We start from the raw sequence: 21,068 nt of genomic DNA, 5'->3' as shown, positions 1-21,068 counted from the left end.
TTTTTTCTCTAGGTTTAGAGTCCATTTACACCCAACAATGACGTGCTGGCACAGTGCAGTGAATTTTTGCCTGTGGGAAATCGTTGATCTAGTTTTAAACTACCCTGTCCAGAGTCGTCTGTTACAGTGCTGTGCAGTGGCAGTGGCGTGACCGTACCATGAAAGTACATTTGACGGAAACGATATTTTTTCACTAACGGTAAATTTTGTTTTCCAATGGATGACGAACAGTTAATTGAAATGGTGCATCAACATCCTGTTCTATTTGATTTATCTCATTCGAAATACATGGACATTAAGTACAAAATGAATATTTTCTTTGTTTTGTTTAATAAAATATGAAATGCATGTTGGGACATTCAAAAATATTCAAAAAATATAGATTCGTCATCTCAGTTTTTTATAAAGAGTATGAAACTCCCATTCTGTTGATATTTTTTGTCCATGCTTAATGTAGCCTATCCACTTGCGGCGCTTTCTTTTTCTTCTTCATCCAAACATATAGCTATCATCCTCAGAAAAGTCCATGACCACACACTGACAGCACGGTCACGTCACTGTTGTGTGTAAATACTCGTCACTGTGCCGTGCTCGACGTCACGTCACCAAACGGTCACTATGCCCGCATGTCACTTTTGTGTGTAAATGGACCCTTAAAGATTTGTTGAAATGTAAACTGCAATTTACATTAATAATTATTAAATTATGTAATTTGTATCAATATAAGACCTTATAAATTATTAATAAAGAAGACTTTTTCCGCAGTTCATAATCACATCTCCAGTAATTCTTATACATCTCTCTATAAAGTTGCATAATATTTATTAATATTATTGTATTGGCTGTTGTTTAAACTCCGGCTTCTATTGTAATTTTAATTACCTGTTTAATTAATTAATTAATTGATCAATATTATATAGTTTTACTAATATCCTTATGCAATATCGGAATACCTAGACTTTTCGGCTTTTAAAAATTTTATTTTAGATTTCATTATAAGTTATTTTCGAGAATATAATAGAAATTTTACTAAACAAATGCGTTTTTTATAATCATTTAAAACAAAGTAATTATTATACGAATAAATAGGTTGAATCACAAAATACGAAAACGAAACAAAGGTTAATAAATCCGATTTCTAGAGAATCAAAAAGAGAATGAAACGTGTCCATTTTGCATTGTCATTGACTTGATGAGTCACTAAAATGCAATATCAACGCTGTATATACAACCGGTTTTAGAATAATTATCACATCCACAGGTTCCAAAAATAAATGATTAATACTGTATAACTAAAATGCAATATTGGTGATGTCGGAATAAATTTACATTATGAGTAACAAAAATTGAATAGTTTTTACCTTGTAGCATTAACAGTAAACAAATCCCAGGGTGAGACGTCCGTAATAATAGGCTTGGATTTAAGAAAATACTGCTTTTTACAGGGGCAATTATATCTTTCTTTTTTCTGTAAACATTCCAAGTCAGTTGAGAATTTCAATACAGAACTTCCACGGACAATTATATTCCGGTCTTTCTAGGTCTGGAAAGTAATCAGTATATTTCGTTATCAGAAAATAATAAAACATTGGATGTCTTTACAGAGAAGCACTGAAATAAGATTAACACAAGACACGTATCGAGTTTAACAATTGTATATAACGAGTTTCTTTGTTTGTTTCTTAGTTCGAGGTAATCTCATAATAAACTGACCCGATTTTTAAAATTTTTCACCATTGAAAAACTTATTGCTTTCTGATGTACCGTACTGTACATAATCTATCTTAAAACTCGAATTCATTGCTCCTCCTTGCTCATTTAGCTTCTCTGACAAACTACCACATTTTTCGCCTGATCTGAACCAAATTCCGCATAGTTACTCTGTAGTATCCACGATAAACATGGACTACATAAAACTCCTCTCACTTCTCTCTGATTTTAAACACTATTCCCAAACTCCTAAACCTTTTGAGCGATCTGAAGAAATTTTGCATAGTTACTCTCTATAATTCTCCAAATCATATACATCATACATGCTACTTTAAATCTCGGATTTTCACTTCTTTTTCTGATTTCATCCCCACAGATTTCCAAATTTTTTGGCTTATTTTGCATCAAATTTTACATAGTTACTCTCTGCCACCTTGCGGGAAACCTACGTTACCTTATAACGAGAACAACTCAATCCTCTCCTGAGTTACCAGGCAACGCTGAACATTCTTTGCTAGTGTATAATATGCATTAAATCTTGCAAGAAACAATTATGTTAACGTTTACTTTTTACATAAAGTCGAAAATTTAAAAGAAAGTTTTATATTTTGTAACATTATTCGGTTAAAGATTAGTTAAAATGTAGGATTAACGAAATAATTAAAATTGGATAGATTTTGCAACTAACAAATAAGGTTAGCATGATATTGTATTTAACTGAGAAACAAAATTTTCATAAATGCAATGTTTTTATCTAGTATACTAATAACGAAATATTATCACTATTATTTTTTATTTCTGACTCAGTAAATATACAGTCTAATCAATAACATCATATACAGTTTAAAGGAAGGACATAAAAGGTGTTTTAGGCACGTAATGGGATATGTGTAAGAATGGAGAAACACTAAATATAAATACGCCTGGAGACTTTTTAGGAATTTACTTTCAAGTTTTTTTGGGCTCTCCTGCACCCGTATAAAATGATACCTGATGACTCAGTATAAAAATTTATAAAAATTTCAAATCTCGTTTCTTTCCAAATTTGCCATCACTCTTTATATTCCCCTTTAATTAAATGCAAATTCATTTTTCATAACTAGGTTATATGTTTCTGTTGAGACTGTTAAGAAGGCTATCACGAATTTTTCAAATTCTCGAGACAGCTCCGACCACATTTCTGCTATTTGTTTTATTTTAGTGTCTCTCCAATTGCTGCTGCTGTTTAATTCCTGTTTTCCTCTGATATAATTGGATCTATATTTATCCCAGATCAATAGACTTTCCCAAATTATCGCTATTCTTAAGGTGGTTTAAGTTTTATGCATCGATATTCATCTCTTCACCTATGATGAAATTATTCTTAGTTTGTTTATTTGATTACATTTCACCATTTGTTCAAGCTAGAATTTCTCATTTTAAATATTGTATTTTAAACTGTGGTTCTATACACACAAATTTACAATTGCAATTTATTATTATTGACAATTCAAAAACCATCTTATGACGTATATATTCATAATAAGCAGGATTTTGATTCTACTCTAACTTCAAAATTGTTGAACGTTCTCAAAAATTACTAGACATTTATCCATCAGTCATGTTATGGTTCAATAATGTTTTTACTTTCCCAGCTCTGTTATAGATAACAGAGGGAAAGTATGAAAATCTGTCAAAAATGACCACACCAAAGTTTTACATTTTTCGACTCAGAACGTTTTGAAATGTTGAGAAATTAAAAAAAAAATCGGAGATTTTTTCTGTATGTATAGATGTTAGTGTATGTGGAGGAGCGCAATTTTGTTCATCCTCTTTGAAACTTAATAACTCTTATGCTTTTTGTCGAAAATGTCTAAAATTTTGCACGGGAATTTGTATTAGGGAGATTGATGCTATTACATTTTGGTGGTTAAAAATCAAAGGGGTAGAGAAATAAAGGGTGTCGTGTATATCTCCAGTAGGGTCGACTTAAATGCATGATTATTTTACTCGTTATTATCATTTACAATTTTTTTAAAACCCATCCCTACCCTTCAAAGTAAACTTTTTGCCATTTAATAATAGTTAAAAATATAAAAAGTTTTTTTAAAATAAAATATCATAACGGATGACGATACCAAAATTTTAAATGTTGCCCGGAAAGTTGAGTAACTCGTTGCTGGTTTATTTTATTTTAGTGTCTCTCCAATTGCTTCTGGTGTTTAATCCAGGTTTTTCTCTGGCATAATTGAAACAGCATTTATCCCAGATCACCGGAAGAAGAATTATCGCTATTCCTAAGAAGGAAGTCAAGTGATGAATATAGGCTAGATGTGTAAGAGTTCTTACACATTTATATTCGTCACTTCATCTATAATGAAATTCGAAGCTTGTTTATTTGATTACATTTTTCTATTTTTTAAGCTAGGGTTTTCAATTTCCAACATCATAGCTTAAACTGCTGTTCTACGTGCACAAATTTACTACAATTACAATGTATTATTATCGCAATTCAAAAACCATCTTAAGTCATATACAATATATGATATACTGTATATATATTGATAAAAAGCAGTCTTTTGATTCTGCATTGCTTTCATAATTGCTCAACGTTTCTACGATGTCGTGTAAACTGGCGATCTTAGAATCACTCATTTCGAACCCGTTACTCGCCAAAAGGATTTATATGCTTTGATTTTTGCATTCGAACCTTTTAATTTATCTATTGGCTCTCAAAAACCTCTTGCGATGCGTTATACACGTATTTAAAAACATTATTATTGCATATACGAATTTGCCTTACATGTCTGCATATTTTACTCGTAAAAATGATTTCTGTATTAGTCATATTATAAACAATACTGTTGCAATGATACAAAATATAAAATCAAAGTGTGAAAAATTAGATTGTTCATTTTAAACCGTAAACTAATTTTATAGCGTGTTCAAAGTCAATTAAACAAATTGCGTTTATATTTTTATTTATAGATGTAAATCGTTAAAAAATATTTCAACAAAACCTGTAATCTCATATCCTGCAACTATCGAACATTACAGCTATTCCTAATATTTTCGCTCGTGATTACACACTGTCACCAACAAGCTAACAAGCTTCAGACCTTAATGCTCATGACAAAAAAGACAAGATTTAATATGAAAATAGAGTAGCATAGTCCCAAAGTTTTTTTATTTTTTTTATATTGTTAATATTATGGACAATTTCCTCATGCATGCTTGTTACACTTCAAATATAACAATATCATAAAAAAATAAAAATTTTATTTAACGACATTAAAGAGTAAAACTAATACAGACTTCGTTTTCGATAAACAAGAAATGAGATTACGATTTTTAATTTTTTGTTTTTCGAAAACGCATGAGAAGTGGGTCCTATTATTTAGTCAAGCAGCTTTTGTATTTAGAGCTACGAGCTCCAGTTTCCTTGGAATCGAGACCCCAACGCCTGGCTCTCTCTTTGTTAGTGTCGATTCTATGATCTAAGTAATACTGATACAAACTTTGGTCCAAGTAGGTTTAAGAATAAAAATTTGTACGGAGATTTGTCTGTATAAAGGACAAGCCAACAAAAACTTATTTATATATATAAGCTATAGATTTCGGCTAGTAATTATTCAACATAAAATTGTATTGTATACTGGCACGAAGAAGTGACCGTTTAACCAACACTTGGCAAGTTTTCCATCTTTATTTAGTTAGTACGCCGTTGGTGGAATTTAAATGATAGATGTGTTTTTTAAAAAACAGTTTTATATTTTTTCAAGATAATAAATGTCTATTAATTGCCCTGTCAGTACATTAAATCAAGGTATACTGTGATATATGCAAATTGGCTGACTAGATGATAGTGTTGGAAAGATGGTCTACAGGATATAGGATGGTCTACGAAGACGAAGGGCATGATTTTATATAACAGTTATAATTAGTACTATTCATCAATTACTTTGTCTGCATGTCAAAAATTGGATTTTAAGAAAACCGATTGTGTCATTGTAAAAAAGTGTAAAAAGACGGCATTTATGGTAGTCGTTATGTAAACCTTTTCGGTCGCCTAGAGATCTGCTATGTACTAGTTGGGTGTCTGTATTAGAGTGAGGCATGTTTCACTGGTTCTAAAAAAACAATTTTATTGTATAATTATAGTTTATGTTCGGTTATAGTTAAATGTGTTTTTCGTGTTATTTTATACTTGTTTAGTTAGCTGAAGAGGGGAGAATACCCGAAACGCAAATGTGTAGCATGGCGTACTAACTAAATAAAGATGGAAAACTTGCCAAGTGTTGGTTAAACGGTCACTTCATCGTGCCAGTATACAATACATAAACAACAACACGGTTTCGATAACAATAAAATTGTATATAGCGCCATCTCTTATAAGATTTTATTAAATGAATTATATATTACTAATTATGAAAAGACAAAATGCTTAATTTTGAGGTTAGAGATGAGTTTTTAAGAAATTGTAAATGCCAATAACGAGTAAAATGTTCGTTAAGTCCGAGATATGACATATCACCCTCCTGTGTATCCCAACTCCTCCACTACGAAATTTAATAGCATCAATGCCTCTTATATACACTTATTTTAAAATCTGTTCTAATTTACTTTAAATCCTTGTTCTTTTGCCTGAAGAAACTTCATTAATCAAGAGAAAATGATTGTTATATATTTTATATATACATAAATATAGTGTTCTTATTGAACACTTTTATTTTTAGTAATGCGGGCTTCAGTGTATCTTTTCATAATTTATTTAAAACTCAATGTCTTAGTTATTCAATAAAAGTTTAATAGAATAGAAATTTATTGAATTTATCAGCATAAGTTTATTAATAAGTTTGCTTTAATTTTTGTTGTTGTAGCCAATATCTCAAATGAAAAATCATGCTTTGCAATAGTTTTTAATGAAACATTTTTATTGTTAATTTTTTCTGAGCACCTTCATAATATAAAATTTAATTTTACATACAATTTATAACAACAGCGTTATTAAATAATTGATATATTTATCATTATAACAATTGGTAAGCAATTGACATACGTTTAATAAGAATATTAAAGTCAGATTTAGATCATTTTAAACTATATTTCCGTGATTTATTCTCCGGTTATTATTTTGACAATATTCTGCTAATTCTTCCCAACAACATCCATTGACATTATCACAGCATTCTTGAAAAATTCCTCTTTTTCTTCGTTTTAATACGCGGTTTCTTTTGTTTATTCCAAAGCTATATGCTGAACCAATCGGCAGATATTCATCTATCATAAACAAAAACAAACAAAAAAATGCTTTTAAAACGTTTAAAATTATTTTTACATCTCTTAAAATAACATCTTACCTCTCTTCACTAAACTGCTAAAAGTATTTGAATTGTGAGAAAGATCCTCATTATCTATTTTGTAAATATCTTTTTCACAAGCTAATGACACATAGCTATCTATTGTGTGAAAATCACATATTCGTTGCTTTTCTGTATGCCAATGTGATTTCCATTCTTCCAAATTTCTAAAAATTAATAATAAATAAATAAATAACATATATAAACATTATATTTATTATTTTATAATACTTTAGAATCATAGTGGAGAGAAGAAATCTTTAAAATGAAGATTATGATAAAAAAAACCAGTGTGGATCCTTCAATAGATTCTTCATTCATCAACATTGAATCGAAACTATCCATTTTTTTTCGTGCCTGTTGGGAGCTGAAAGGGACTAAAGCCCTTCCTTTGACACCCACAAAAAAAAAATGAAATTTATTTGTTCTAACTTCAAAGCATTGTTTTTAAAAACGTTTGCGATGATGAATGTAGTTTATCAAACCATCTGCAATACACGTGTTAAATTAATAAGAGGTGCTTATAATTATTTGAATACTGTACTTCTAATTTTTGAGTTAATCCTCTTTGGGTTCCTTAAACATTAAAATTGCTGTTTTAAATGACCTAAACATATCATGAACTAAGAAAGATCCTAATCAGAGCTGATTAGGATCTTTCTTAGTTCATGATATGTTTAGGTCATTTAAAACAGCAATTTTAACGTTTTTTTGATAAAAAAAAATCTTAAACTTAGATAGATAGCCGAAGGACAAGGCGGTAACGCATCAATCTGGAGATCAATCTCGGGAAATTTTCGTGGGTGGTCTGTCCCGAATATTTCGAGCTTCGTCCTTCACCATTCTGCCGTCCCAATTGTGAGCCCGGCTGAACCCACGATGGGAATGATTTAAAAGGCTCTTTTTTCTTTCTTTTAGTTGACGGATATTGTAATAAAATTGATAATATCTACACTGAGAAATAAGCGAACTTGCATAATTCTTATGAAATTTGTTTATTTGAATAAATTAAGCAAAACGTTAAACATACCTTGATTCATATAGTTTCTTATTTTCTTCTGTAAGGGCTGTGCATTGTAATAACCACGTTAACCAAAGAATTACAACAAAAAACAGCCGAATTGCCATTCCAAATTCTCTTAAAGCATCGAATAAATTTCTCTGTAAACACACAAAACATTTTCAAACAGTAGAATAGTATTAAAAAAAATATAAATTATAATATAAATATAAATTATAGATATCATAGATATAACGGATAATCCAATTGTTAACATTTGAAACGGATAATAATTTGGATTAATTTTCGTTCTGAATTAATTGGAAGTTGCATGATTCAGATAACAATTTGATAAGCTTTATTAAATTCAATTTAAAAATTTATAAAATAAATTATGCAGAGTTTTGTAGTTGCTAAGTTATCCTAAAACGTTCAAATCATATGACGAGCAAGTCTAATTTTGGTGTTTTTAGCCTTAGCATGTGGAGTTTGCTTAAAAGCGACTTCTTTATCTAATGCGATACAGATCCGAAACAACAAATTCTACTTGGATCCCAGGTACAAAAAAATAAATTATGGGAAATTGTGTAAAAGTTTTTATTAATTATCTCAAAATTAGAATTTACTGGCATGGATTATTCTTGCTTTGAAGTCGTAATATATCCATTTTCTCAGGAACTTTCTTTTGTACAAAATGCACACAAAACATTCTCCAAACAACGGCCATTTTTTATGTTCCTATCGGTGGCCGTTGTTCAGAGGCTCAACTACATTAATATTAATTGTCGATAGGAATTCAGGCATAGTATTTCTACTAATTTAAATGTATATATAAATTAACAAAGAGTAGCATACTTCTGCAGCAATTCACTAAAAGATAAACTCTATTTTAATTAAGGTGCATTCATTTTATTTTCCAAGCAAAGATAGGTTGTAATGAGTTCTCTTAATTTTTCTGATCATGTTATTTACTTTAATCAATTTATTCTACGTATCTTTTCAACGTTACTTCTTTCGTTGTGCCAAATATTTTATTAAAATGTATATAATTATTTTTATAATTGTAATGCTTTTTTATTTTAGTCTGTTAAATATTCATTTAATAATGAGAACGATTCTTACTCATTCTTCGAGATATCATCTATTTGAAATATTTTTTAAAAAAATACATGTACAAGACATTCTAATTCTAATGGTCCATGCACAATAATTTAGCGATTTGTTTTTCTTGAATTTCCTAAATATTAAATTATATTGAACTAAATAGTATAAAAAATAGTGAATTAAAATAGTTTTACTGTTTTGCTCTCTAAATATTTTCAAAGTAAGTTCTAACCTTAAAACACGAGGTTTTAATTAATTTTTTCTACGAAATAAATGAAAATTATATGAAAATAAACATGATAGTAAGAGTTAACGTATCTCTACGTACTGATTACATTTTACTATGAATGTAAATATTAGTATTTATTCTAGCCATTTTTCTAAATTTCCAATTATTTATGAAACATATCTTTAAAAAAGGAAGTAAAAAATTTATTCTTATTTTTTGTAATTAAAAGCTTAATCATAAAGATAACTTACCAGACAACAATTAAAGAGTACACATCAGCTGCGTGGTTCATACGGAATTATTCTTTATATATAAGATTTTCTACACAGATGAGGCTGAAAATAAACAAGAAATCGGAATAACGTCATAAATATTTGTCCAATTGGTTGTTAGTTACGAAGTAATAATGTTAATGCGAGTGCAATCTCTTTAAATAAACTATATTTGGATTGGACAACGTTTGACGACATTTCCTCTACAACTTTTCTATTCAGAAAGAAATGATTGAATAGAGTGAGATAATGGACTTTAAGTGAAGCAGACTATTTTAGGAAAAACAAATATAAACATTTACATTGTCTGATGTATAATATTTTTATTATTATTATTATTACATCCGAATTAATTATTACATCCTAAATATTAATACATTATTAATTATTACATTCCGAAAAAACTATATAAAAAAACGAATATTAAACTGTAAATTATATAAATACAATAATTAATAAAGTATAAATTTTGTACATTTATATAATTTACAGTTTAATTATTATAAACTGATAAAATTTTAGCATATTTTGAAGAGAATTAATATCCCTATATAAATTTTTATTTTTGTTTTTTAAAAAATAACTTTTATAACTAATTTGTTCCTGAGATGTGAAAAGGACGAAAGATAAAGAAAGACAAAGAATCTCTGTATTACTTTCCTATGAAAATTTTTAGATATTTTCTTCTAATTTTTTAAAAATTTATATTGTTAATTATTATAAAATGTAAAATACGTAATTTTGAGGAGGTTTTATTTATTTATTTATTTTTAATGTAAATGCTTATAACGAGAAAAATTTTCATTAATTCTCACTCCTCTCGAGAAATGACATTGACCCAGTCGACTTTTAATCACTAAAATTAATAGCATCAATGCCTTTTATACACAAGCTATCGTGCCAAATTTCGTTTCTTTATCATTACACCATCCTGAGATACTAAACGAAATAAAGGCCAAAACGGGCTCACACATACACATATTATATGTATGGCGTGTGTAAAATTTTAGTTGAATATTAGAATAAAAGAAAAAAAAAACATAAACAAAACGCAGGAATTACTTTTATTGGACTTCAATGTACAGTACTTTTTATGAAACACAATAAATCTTTGACAACGTTCGTAAAGTTATCGGGCACAGTTAGGAAATTCTTGTTTGAGAATCGCCTTGTGGTGATTTCTAGTAACCGTGAACAAATCAAAAGGTGAGATAAGATTAACAAGAATATTTATTAGCTTACATCCGACTTGGATCTTACACAAAAGACATTTGCTATCGTGAACAATTGACGAAATAAAAGTATATATTTATCAGATAATAGACAAAGACTCAGTTTGTAAACAATTTACCTTTTGTATATACAACTGACACTCGATCCAGAGCGGTCTTTTAATGACCGGACATAAAAAATGAACAGATGACGCTTAACTTAAGCGCGGTTTACGAAACGAATATGATTAATCTTAACACGCCTTAAGTATTTTGTCACACGGACCCGAATCGCACAGACGTTTACGAAACTTAATATCTTAATGATCTCTTCGAGGCGAGAAAAGAAAAGAAAACAGTCACACCATGTTGAGTCAAGAACTGGCACACATGGATCACATTGCACTGGCTCGAAGTGCCGCAAAACTTTCTTTTTAGTCTTGCAGAACTATGGCTGTACGTATTGGATGTGCTGTAACAAACGTTTCAGAACTACCAGGAAGAATGCAGCAGTCATGTCTTGACTGGTAGGAACAAATTCCATACGGATGATTCCATCCTTGTTCAAAAGTTTTGTCTTGATGTTTGATTTTTTCAGGTGACTCTTTTGGGTCGAGACAAAGAAGGTGTCAGTCATTTTATTGACTACCTCTTGAAATCGGAATGAAAGTGGTAACAATATGTCTCATTACGTATGGCAATGGATCTAAGAAAGGATGGAACCTAATCACACACGGCAATAGAATCTCCACAGGCTTCGAAACTTCTTGCTTTTACTTCCCCGGCTTGTTAATGTATATAACACGGGAAAGTATTGAAATAGACTCAGATTTTACTTTCCAGGTTTTTGCAAATGTCGACGTTTTGAAGCCCACTAGACCCAAAAACAGCCAAAAATACGGAGAGGAAATTTCATTCACTAAATTTAAACTTTTATTAAAGTATGAACTTGTTTCTTCTAACAGCCTTAATTCTACTAAGCCTGACAAAAGAATTTTACATAGCATCAAACTCTAGTGCAATGTAAAATTAACGGATGAGCATTTACAGAATTTCTTCACCCGCCTCATGTCATAAATTATATTAAGATATATATTCGATTTTGAGCTTTGCTTTCTTTTACTATATATTTTCAAACCCTGAGGGTTAAAATGAAAATTTTACAATGTTAATACAAATAATGATTCCCTTAATCCATTATTATTTATTATGATTATTTAATTATTTATTCAAAGTGATGACAAGTTTTATTCATTTATACGATAATTTTCTTTTTAGTCTTTTGAAATTCAACTTTATTTCGCTTGAAGTTTCGAATGCTTTTTCGTTTGAAGTCTCTTTTGAAATACGTTGTAATTTTGTTCTTTTGTTCGAATTTCTATTTCTAAACATTTTAAACTTTGTATCACTTAATTTTATTCAGTATCGAGTTACTATTGTGGTGTATTTATTAATATCGAGAATTATTTGGTATTGACGATACAAATTGAATAAGGTATGCAGTCGAGTTCGAGTCTTTTGCAAATTCAGGATAGTCCCAAACAACCTTCTTTACCTGAATTGGACCAGAAGGAAACAGAATTTTTCCAGTTTGTCAAGAAAGGAGACTTAAATGAATTAAAAGATTTCTTGTCGGTAAAGATTTTTGAAGTATTATGTTTACGTATACGAGAAATCTTTTACGTATCTTTTAAAAATTTCATAAACACAATAAGGAAAGGTCGTTTTCTATCTATAAGTATCTCATTAATTTTCGATTAATTTTCAGAATAATCAATTAGACGTAAATTGCGTTAATTATCAAGGTTCTTCTGCTCTTCACATCGCAGTCGAAAATGAAAACGTCGAGATGGTTCAGTTTTTACTCACCGTTCCCAACATAGACATAAAAGATTGTGTTCTTCATGCCATACGCACAGAAAATATAAAAATTATAGAAATAATATTAAATGCTCTTAAGTAAGTACAAAATAATTAATTCGATGATTTTGAATTTTCTAAATTTGATTAATTTCTCGCTCCAGGGAGAGAGATTTGGAATTCCAGCCTTACTATAAGAGCATAGAATTTGATTATGGCATGACACCTCTTGTACTAGCTGCTCAAAGAGGTTCTATTGAAATAATTCGGCTTTTATTAAAAAGAAGTCATCAAATACCCGAACCGCATTTCCCAACATGTAAGATTTATATATTTTAAATATGTTTTATTATTTATATATAGGCTAATCAAACTTTTCATAAGTGAAATAGTCCGCTATATTTGAAGTTGTTACTATGAAATTCTTAAAAATGTTTAAAAGTTTTTACAAAAGAAGCTTCAAACTTAGAATTATCTATTTTAAAATTAATTTATTCTAAATAGGTAAGTGCAGAGATTGTAAAAGTCTTGCCAAAGATGTGAGTGCAGATCCAACTTTACAAAGATTAAATATATACAAGGCTATATGTAACCCCTACTTTATTTGTCTTACAACAAACGATCCTATCTTGACAGCTTTTATACTGGATAAACAAATAAGAGATTCCGCCGAACTAGAAAAAGAATTTACGGTTTGTTTCAAACTCAAATTTCATCTTGAAAATTGAAAATTTAATTAACCAATTAACACTTTCAGCTGGAGTATAATGCCTTGTCGGAATGCGTTCGAAATTTCGCAGTAGATTTATTATCGCAATGTCCAAAACCTAATGAAGTAGAACGGATTCTGCAAATTAAAAAAGGTTTTAGCGGTTTGCATTTGAAATATCCGAGATTACAAACTGCTCTCGATTACTCTCAGAAAGAAGTAAGTTTTAATGGCATTAAAATAAAACCTGACTTATTGATTTGGATTTTAAAACAAATATTTTGAATTTTAGTTTGTGGCTCATCCTCATGTTCAGAAAATAGTTAGCGCGGAGTGGAACGGTGCATGGTTAACTTGGATAAGATATTCCCTAGCTCGGAAAGTGGCTCATGTACTGCTTAGAATATTTATTTTTCCTTTCGTGTGTATCGTTGTTATGACAGCACCAAACACTTATTGGGGTAAACGATGGCGTTGTCCTCTAAACAGATTTATAAATGAATTTGTAGCATATTTTATATTCTTCGTCTTGCTTTTTACAATGATTGGCATCGATACGAATACTTCTGAAAGAGGTCCTCCAAATACAGGTTATTTTCTATTTGTTTCATATTATTGTAATTTTTTATTATTAATTTTAATTTATTCTTTAATTTTAGGATTGGAGATTCCAGTTGTACTTTGGGTTACTGGATTCGTATGGGCTTCAATCAGACGCCTCGTACTGTTTGGCTATAAAAGATTTTTTAAGAATCTATGGAACTGGTGGGATTCCATTGTTTTTTTTATTAATTTTAACTTTTTAGACCCTCTCTGTGGGCATTAAGAGAGTCTATTTTCTCATTGGCGTCAATCTGTATATATAGACTATATATTGGGAGGGGCCGCCATTTTCAGCCCGCTTCAGTTACAGAAAATTCTTGCAACGAAACTCGAATGTTGTAGAATCGAACAATGGTTTAAATTAAAATCCATTGCTCTTTTTTATTTTATTCAAATTTTATTTTTTTGTTTCGTAATTAAGTCTTATTCGGATTAACTGTTAACATATTGAAATGCCGTTTAAAATTATATTCGTGTTAATTAAACCATTCTAATATTTATATTTATATTTTTGTGTTAATTCAAACTGTTATTCGATTCTATAATATTCAATGTTCTATTGCAAAAGTTTTCTTTAGTTGAAGCTTGTCTAAAAGGCCGAAAGTGTTTTTATACATAATAAAATATTTGGCTATCTGAAAGGTTCGGATTTTTCTAATTTTAACGATAAGGTACTAAGAATTTTGCAATTTAAACTATACGTAATAACTTAACCGATAATATTTTCCCTAAAAAATTTCGTATGAGATAGAGCCACCAGTGCCGAGTGGATAAAATCAATGAACACTGGTAGTCGTCGCGGATTCACGTTTCACCAACGGATGACCATGTGAAATTTTTTGGCTTTTCTTCACGTGCCTATCATCTAAGTGGAGGCCAGTTTCCCATAGAACGTCCTCCAGAAGGCATCCGCCTTAGCAGATCACCCATGTGTTGCATACTATATCCTAATCAAACCCAATCCGTATAATGTAAAAAATATTAAATATTTCAAAATATAGAATGAGTTAAAAGTCAGTTAAAATATATGTCGGTCAATTGACTTTTAGAGCTATGGAATTCTTCAATCTTATCCAATAATACTTACTTTCTATTTTAATTTATACCATTAATTATATTTAAATTACCATAGGTATAATCTCGTGCTGGAATTGATGTTATTGATGACCTTTATATTCTGGTTTAAATCGTGGATCGATATACATCGCACGGGAGCCAAGGACGTTCCTAGGGAGCTTTGGCCACCGTATGACTTTACTCTTATACACGAAGCTTTATTAAGCTGTTCGGGAGTTCTAGCTATTGCAAAAATGATGTATTTCTTCCAGCAAAGTTTTTACTTGGGTCCAATTCAGGTAATAAATTTTTAAATAAGTGAAATAAATTTTAGATAAATAATTTACCATGAAGATTATTGTTATTGGTGAAGAATGCACATTCATTTGCTTAGAAATATTAAAAACTACGAGGATTATATTTCATATTTAGGTTTCTTTAAAACGAATGCTAGTCAATATCGCGTGGTTCTTGGTGGGTTTTTTCGTTCTTCTTAGCACCACAGCTATTTGCATGACAAGTTTATATTCACACTATAAAGGAATGATACAAATTGAAAACAACGAGGATGAAGCAATCTTTCAAGATGCTGCTTTCACTTCGTAAGTAACTTTATTTAGTAGTATGAATAAAGTAAATTAAAATACTAAATTCTGAAACTTTTATAGCCTATTTTCTTCAATGAAGGCTTTATTCTGGGCACTATTCGGTTTAATCGATCTAAATTCCGTAGAAGTGGTCGTTGGGAGTAAAATCGGAGCTCCTTCCAACGAAGTTAATCATCACACTTTCACCCAGACTATCGGGACTTTGTTATTTGGTGGTTATCACGTGTTAATGATTATAATTTTGATTAATTTGCTGATTGCCATTTTAACAAATACCTTCCAAAAAGTCGTGGTAAGAATTTACCACATTTCACGTTATATTAACTTTATTTTTCAAGCATGCATTTTATACTTCATCATTATCAATATTTTAGGATAATGCTGATATGGAATGGAAGTATGTCAGAACCAGACAATGTGCCACATATTTTTATACTGAAGAAATCGTCCCCAGCCCTTTCAATTTAGCATTGAATTGGTACGCGGTATGTTCTGGGATATATTCATTAATAGAAGCGAGAAAGGTCCACGATCGAACAAAATTACGCCCCTTACGAAGATATTTGGCTTGGTTGGTAAGTTATTTCAGTTATTTGACTAATTCATTCGTCAAAATTTTTCGCAAGTAAAAATAATTCGGAATGAATTTTAGAAATGTTGCTATGTGATAAAGGAACAGGAAACTGATGATGAAGAAGCAAATAATGTGAGTTTAAATCGCAAGCATTTATTTTAAACATTGAAATTTAATTATTGTAAGCTATTTTTTTTTTCTTACCAAACAGAAGCTGATGCAAAAACTTATACAAAGATATCTACGAACAAAAGCCAATATTAACCATGATATTCGTACCAACTCTAGTAAACTGATATAAAGTTTTTCTTGTATACATCGTTAAAATAAAATTTAAAAATTATATGTAAATTATAATTTTTCATATATCATATTCTGTTACAAAATTGTATCCATACTCTACCGATACGTTGATTTCATTTTTCAGCAACGATACTTTATTTATAGTCAGGGTCAAATCCGAGAAAGCAATTCCAGCGAAAGCAAAATGTTGCGACACACCACCCACAATTGTCGTTATTAATTAATTTCATAAATATGCAAAAAATATAAAGCTAAAAAGAATTTTAACTCATTAAAGAATTAAAATAAAAATTATTGCATGGTTTTGAATAGAGGAGATAATCCTATTAGTTTAATCCAGTGCTTTGTTCATTCCTATCCCTCATGGACCAATATTTTTGTGAAATTAAATAAAATAACAGAAAGAACAGAGTTCAAATGCATTTTTTAAATTTTAATTTTTAAAATAAATTAGTAGGCAAAATATAACAAAATTTGCTTATAATGATTTTGCAAAAATGGTTTGTGTTTCATTTTCAAGTAATTTCTTCGGTCAATTTCAATCACCAACTACCCTTGGTACTGTGTTTAAATAATAAAGAAAAACAAAAGTAATAAAATAACTTGCTGTTAAAAGACTTTTAAAAATGTTTTAAGTAGTTGTGTTAACTTAAAACATAAGAAAATTAGCAGTTACACTTATTTATACTTACATAATCTATACAAACCGATATTGTCCGTGGTAATAACGATTTCTTTACAGTTATTTTTGTCCTATTGTACATTTTACAGTAAGTCATTTTATAATCTTTGCACTGAAACATTTAATAATAATAACAATTTAAGCAAACAAATAATTAGATCTGTTAATTAATAACATATAATTATAATAATAATAACAAGTGAGCTTAATAATACTGTACTTCATGTCATTCACAAAAGTTAGCTAAACTTATTATAAAGCAAGTTAATTTTGATTAAATCAATATCCTACCACGATGCAAAATCCCTAATTGAATCTGAGAAACTAATGAATTTCAGGAAATTTCAGGTTTCTTATACCCACAGAAATACAGTACATTTAAATTTTCAAATCATAGAAAAACACAGAAGGAATATAATAAAAAAAAACAGATTGAACAGATCCGCGACCTGAAACTGGAATAAGAAACATTTTAAGGCTCATACAATTGGCCAAATCCAGAAATTAATTGCTGCGTGTACTGTAGGAAGTGAGGTCATATAATTGATCAAATAGTCCATATCAGGTAGATTACTATATTTCAGAAATACAATAATCATAAAAAAGTCATTCAAATCTATAAATACAGTACTGTTGAAATTAATAAATATTTATTGTGGAAAGATGAAGCATCTTGCAAAGACAGTGTACAGTACATCAGTGTTTCTCAACCTCTAACGAATCGTCGCCCCCTTCAAAGTAGTATCGCCCCCTTCACTACAAAATTCCGATGCCGAGGGACAAGGCTAACGCCAAATTCGTACCGCATTGAATAGACTAGTGACTAGTATAATGTTATTTGTTAAATTATTGTACGATATATAACGAATAAAATATCTAATTATTCTTAATATAATGTTTTACTATATCGCCCAGAAAATTGTTTTTCGCCCCCAAAATATAAATTGTTACTAATCGCCCCCTCAACATGGAAAAACGCCCACATGGGGGCGATATCGTCCCCGTTGAGAAACACTGGTGTACACTTAAATTTTTTCTTACTTATGAGTCTTTTGTTAAGATTTGAGACAGTTATGAATGACCATATGAGTAAACAATAGTCTATGACAGACTAAACGTATAGAAAATATGACTATTGTACACTACAGTTACGAAATATTGAAATATACTAACACTACATCGCCCTGACTCGAATTGCACTTATCGGTGGTCAGGTGGAAAAAGCACACCAGTAGGCAAGTGAATAAAACAATTGAACAAAGTTATTTGGTCATGGTTTATACCTTCCCAATGGTTGGCCAAACGGCATTTTTCGCGATGTTTTTAAGAATTTCATACGTATCTAAAAAGCCTCCTGAAGAGCTTTCTTCTTTGGAGAATTGCCCATTTTGTAAATGCAATAAATTCTACAATACTACAAAAGTAAGGCATGAGCTTATCGGTTTGAGGAACCCAAAACCGAATCTGTATAAGCGACAACAAGAAGTTTTTACGAGCAATAAGACTTGGTTATAGCTAGTCCCAGCTCATACCACACGATAACAGTGAATATGAGTCTGTAGAATCAACGAGAAGAATGAAAAATGCCCTCTTGGTTTCCATTGTGGAAGAATCAAAAATGAAAATAAATCGTTAAATTCAGATCTACTACAAAATACTGTATACAGTATTTTTTATTAAAACATACACAAAATTAATGTAATTTTAGTTTTCATTAATATATTTAAATAAAAAAATAAACTTTTTACAAGCTTCTAGTAAGGTTGCATTCAGGGAGGAAACTTGGTTTCATTTATATGTATGATACGCGGTGAAAACTGCGAAACTTCCACCTGGTCAGGCAGAAAGTCAGATTCCGTGGTTTTGTGATTGACCACAGATCGACAAATCAATAATGTAATAAATCAATAACGTCGATTTGAAAATATGTAAATTTGGGCAATATTATAAACAGTAAATTANTATTTATTTTTTTTTAATGTAAATGCTTATAACGAGAAAAATTTTCATTAATTCTCACTCCTCTCGAGAAATGACATTGACCCAGTCGACTTTTAATCACTAAAATTAATAGCATCAATGCCTTTTATACACAAGCTATCGTGCCAAATTTCGTTTCTTTATCATTACACCATCCTGAGATACTAAACGAGATAAAGGCTAAAATGGGCTCACACATACACATATTATATGTATGGCGTGTGTAAAATTTTAGTTGAATATTAGAATAAAAGAAAAAAAAAACATAAACAAAACGCAGGAATTACTTTTATTGGACTTCAATGTACAGTACTTTTTATGAAACACAATAAATCTTTGACAACGTTCGTAAAGTTATCGGGCACAGTTAGGAAATTCTTGTTTGAGAATCGCCTTGTGGTGATTTCTAGTAACCGTGAACAAATCAAAAGGTGAGATAAGATTAACAAGAATATTTATTAGCTTACATCCGACTTGGATCTTACACAAAAGACATTTGCTATCGTGAACAATTGACGAAATAAAAGTATATATTTATCAGATAATAGACAAAGACTCAGTTTGTAAACAATTTACCTTTTGTATATACAACTGACACTCGATCCAGAGCGGTCTTTTAATGACCGGACATAAAAAATGAACAGATGACGCTTAACTTAAGCGCGGTTTACGAAACGAATATGATTAATCTTAACACGCCTTAAGTATTGTTGTCACACGGACCCGAATCGCACAGACGTTTACGAAACTTAATATCTTAATGATCTCTTCGAGGCGAGAAAAGAAAAGAAAACAGTCACACCATGTTGAGTCAAGAACTGGCACACACGGATCACATTGCACTGGCTCGAAGTGCCGCAAAACTTTCTTTTTAGTCTTGCAGAACTATGGCTGTACGTATTGGATGTGCTGTAACAAACGTTTCAGAACTACCAGGAAGAATGCAGCAGTCATGTCTTGACTGGTAGGAACAAATTCCATACGGATGATTCCATCCTTGTTCAAAAGTTTTGTCTTGATGTTTGATTTTTTCAGGTGACTCTTTTGGGTCGAGACAAAGAAGGTGTCAGTCATTTTATTGACTACCTCTTGAAATCGGAATGAAAGTGGTAACAATATGTCTCATTACGTATGGCAATGGATCTAAGAAAGGATGGAACCTAATCACACACGGCAATAGAATCTCCACAGGCTTCGAAACTTCTTGCTTTTACTTCCCCGGCTTGTTAATGTATATAACACGGGAAAGTATTGAAATAGACTCAGATTTTACTTTCCAGGTTTTTGCAAATGTCGACGTTTTGAAGCCCACTAGACCCAAAAACAGCCAAAAATACGGAGAGGAAATTTCATTCACTAAATTTAAACTTTTATTAAAGTATGAACTTGTTTCTTCTAACAGCCTTAATTCTACTAAGCCTGACAAAAGAATTTTACATAGCATCAAACTCTAGTGCAATGTAAAATTAACGGATGAGCATTTACAGAATTTCTTCACCCGCCTCATGTCATAAATTATATTAAGATATATATTCGATTTTGAGCTTTGCTTTCTTTTACTATATATTTTCAAACCCTGAGGGTTAAAATGAAAATTTTACAATGTTAATACAAATAATGATTCCCTTAATCCATTATTATTTATTATGATTATTTAATTATTTATTCAAAGTGATGACAAGTTTTATTCATTTATACGATAATTTTCTTTTTAGTCTTGCAGAACTATGGCTGTACGTATTGGATGTGCTGTAACAAACGTTTCAGAACTACCAGGAAGAATGCAGCAGTCATGTCTTGACTGGTAGGAACAAATTCCATACGGATG

The 21,068-nt window shown here is 30.3% G+C and overlaps 2 protein-coding genes across 2 annotated transcripts; one reads left to right on the top strand and one right to left on the bottom strand.

The window, feature by feature from the left end:
* Nucleotides 1-6,653: 6,653 nt before the first annotated feature.
* Nucleotides 6,654-9,648, bottom strand: LOC111634675 (probable insulin-like peptide 7). Its single transcript, XM_023379510.1, has 4 exons — nucleotides 9,634-9,648; nucleotides 8,080-8,210; nucleotides 7,050-7,216; nucleotides 6,654-6,969 (listed from the first exon to the last, which is right to left on the bottom strand). The coding sequence occupies exons 2-4, from the start codon at nucleotides 8,175-8,177 to the stop codon at nucleotides 6,785-6,787; spliced, it is 450 nt and encodes a 149-aa protein (XP_023235278.1). The 5' UTR covers nucleotides 8,178-8,210; nucleotides 9,634-9,648; the 3' UTR covers nucleotides 6,654-6,784.
* Nucleotides 9,649-12,163: 2,515 nt separating this feature from the next.
* On the top strand, nucleotides 12,164-16,626 carry LOC111634686 (short transient receptor potential channel 4-like). The gene is made up of 14 exons (XM_023379518.1): nucleotides 12,164-12,263; nucleotides 12,345-12,500; nucleotides 12,634-12,824; nucleotides 12,890-13,044; nucleotides 13,230-13,417; nucleotides 13,483-13,653; nucleotides 13,727-14,024; nucleotides 14,094-14,199; nucleotides 15,170-15,392; nucleotides 15,526-15,695; nucleotides 15,762-15,993; nucleotides 16,076-16,276; nucleotides 16,354-16,407; nucleotides 16,487-16,626. The coding sequence occupies exons 2-14, from the start codon at nucleotides 12,363-12,365 to the stop codon at nucleotides 16,574-16,576; spliced, it is 2,217 nt and encodes a 738-aa protein (XP_023235286.1). The 5' UTR covers nucleotides 12,164-12,263; nucleotides 12,345-12,362; the 3' UTR covers nucleotides 16,577-16,626.
* The last annotated feature ends 4,442 nt before the right edge of the window (nucleotides 16,627-21,068 follow it).

Source organism: Centruroides sculpturatus, unplaced genomic scaffold, assembly GCF_000671375.1.
Source record: "Centruroides sculpturatus isolate CEXI.00-Female unplaced genomic scaffold, Cexi_2.0 scaffold930, whole genome shotgun sequence".
NCBI lineage: Eukaryota > Metazoa > Arthropoda > Arachnida > Scorpiones > Buthidae > Centruroides > Centruroides sculpturatus.
Note: the sequence above shows the minus strand (reverse complement) of the source record. Positions and strands in the feature narration are given on the sequence as shown.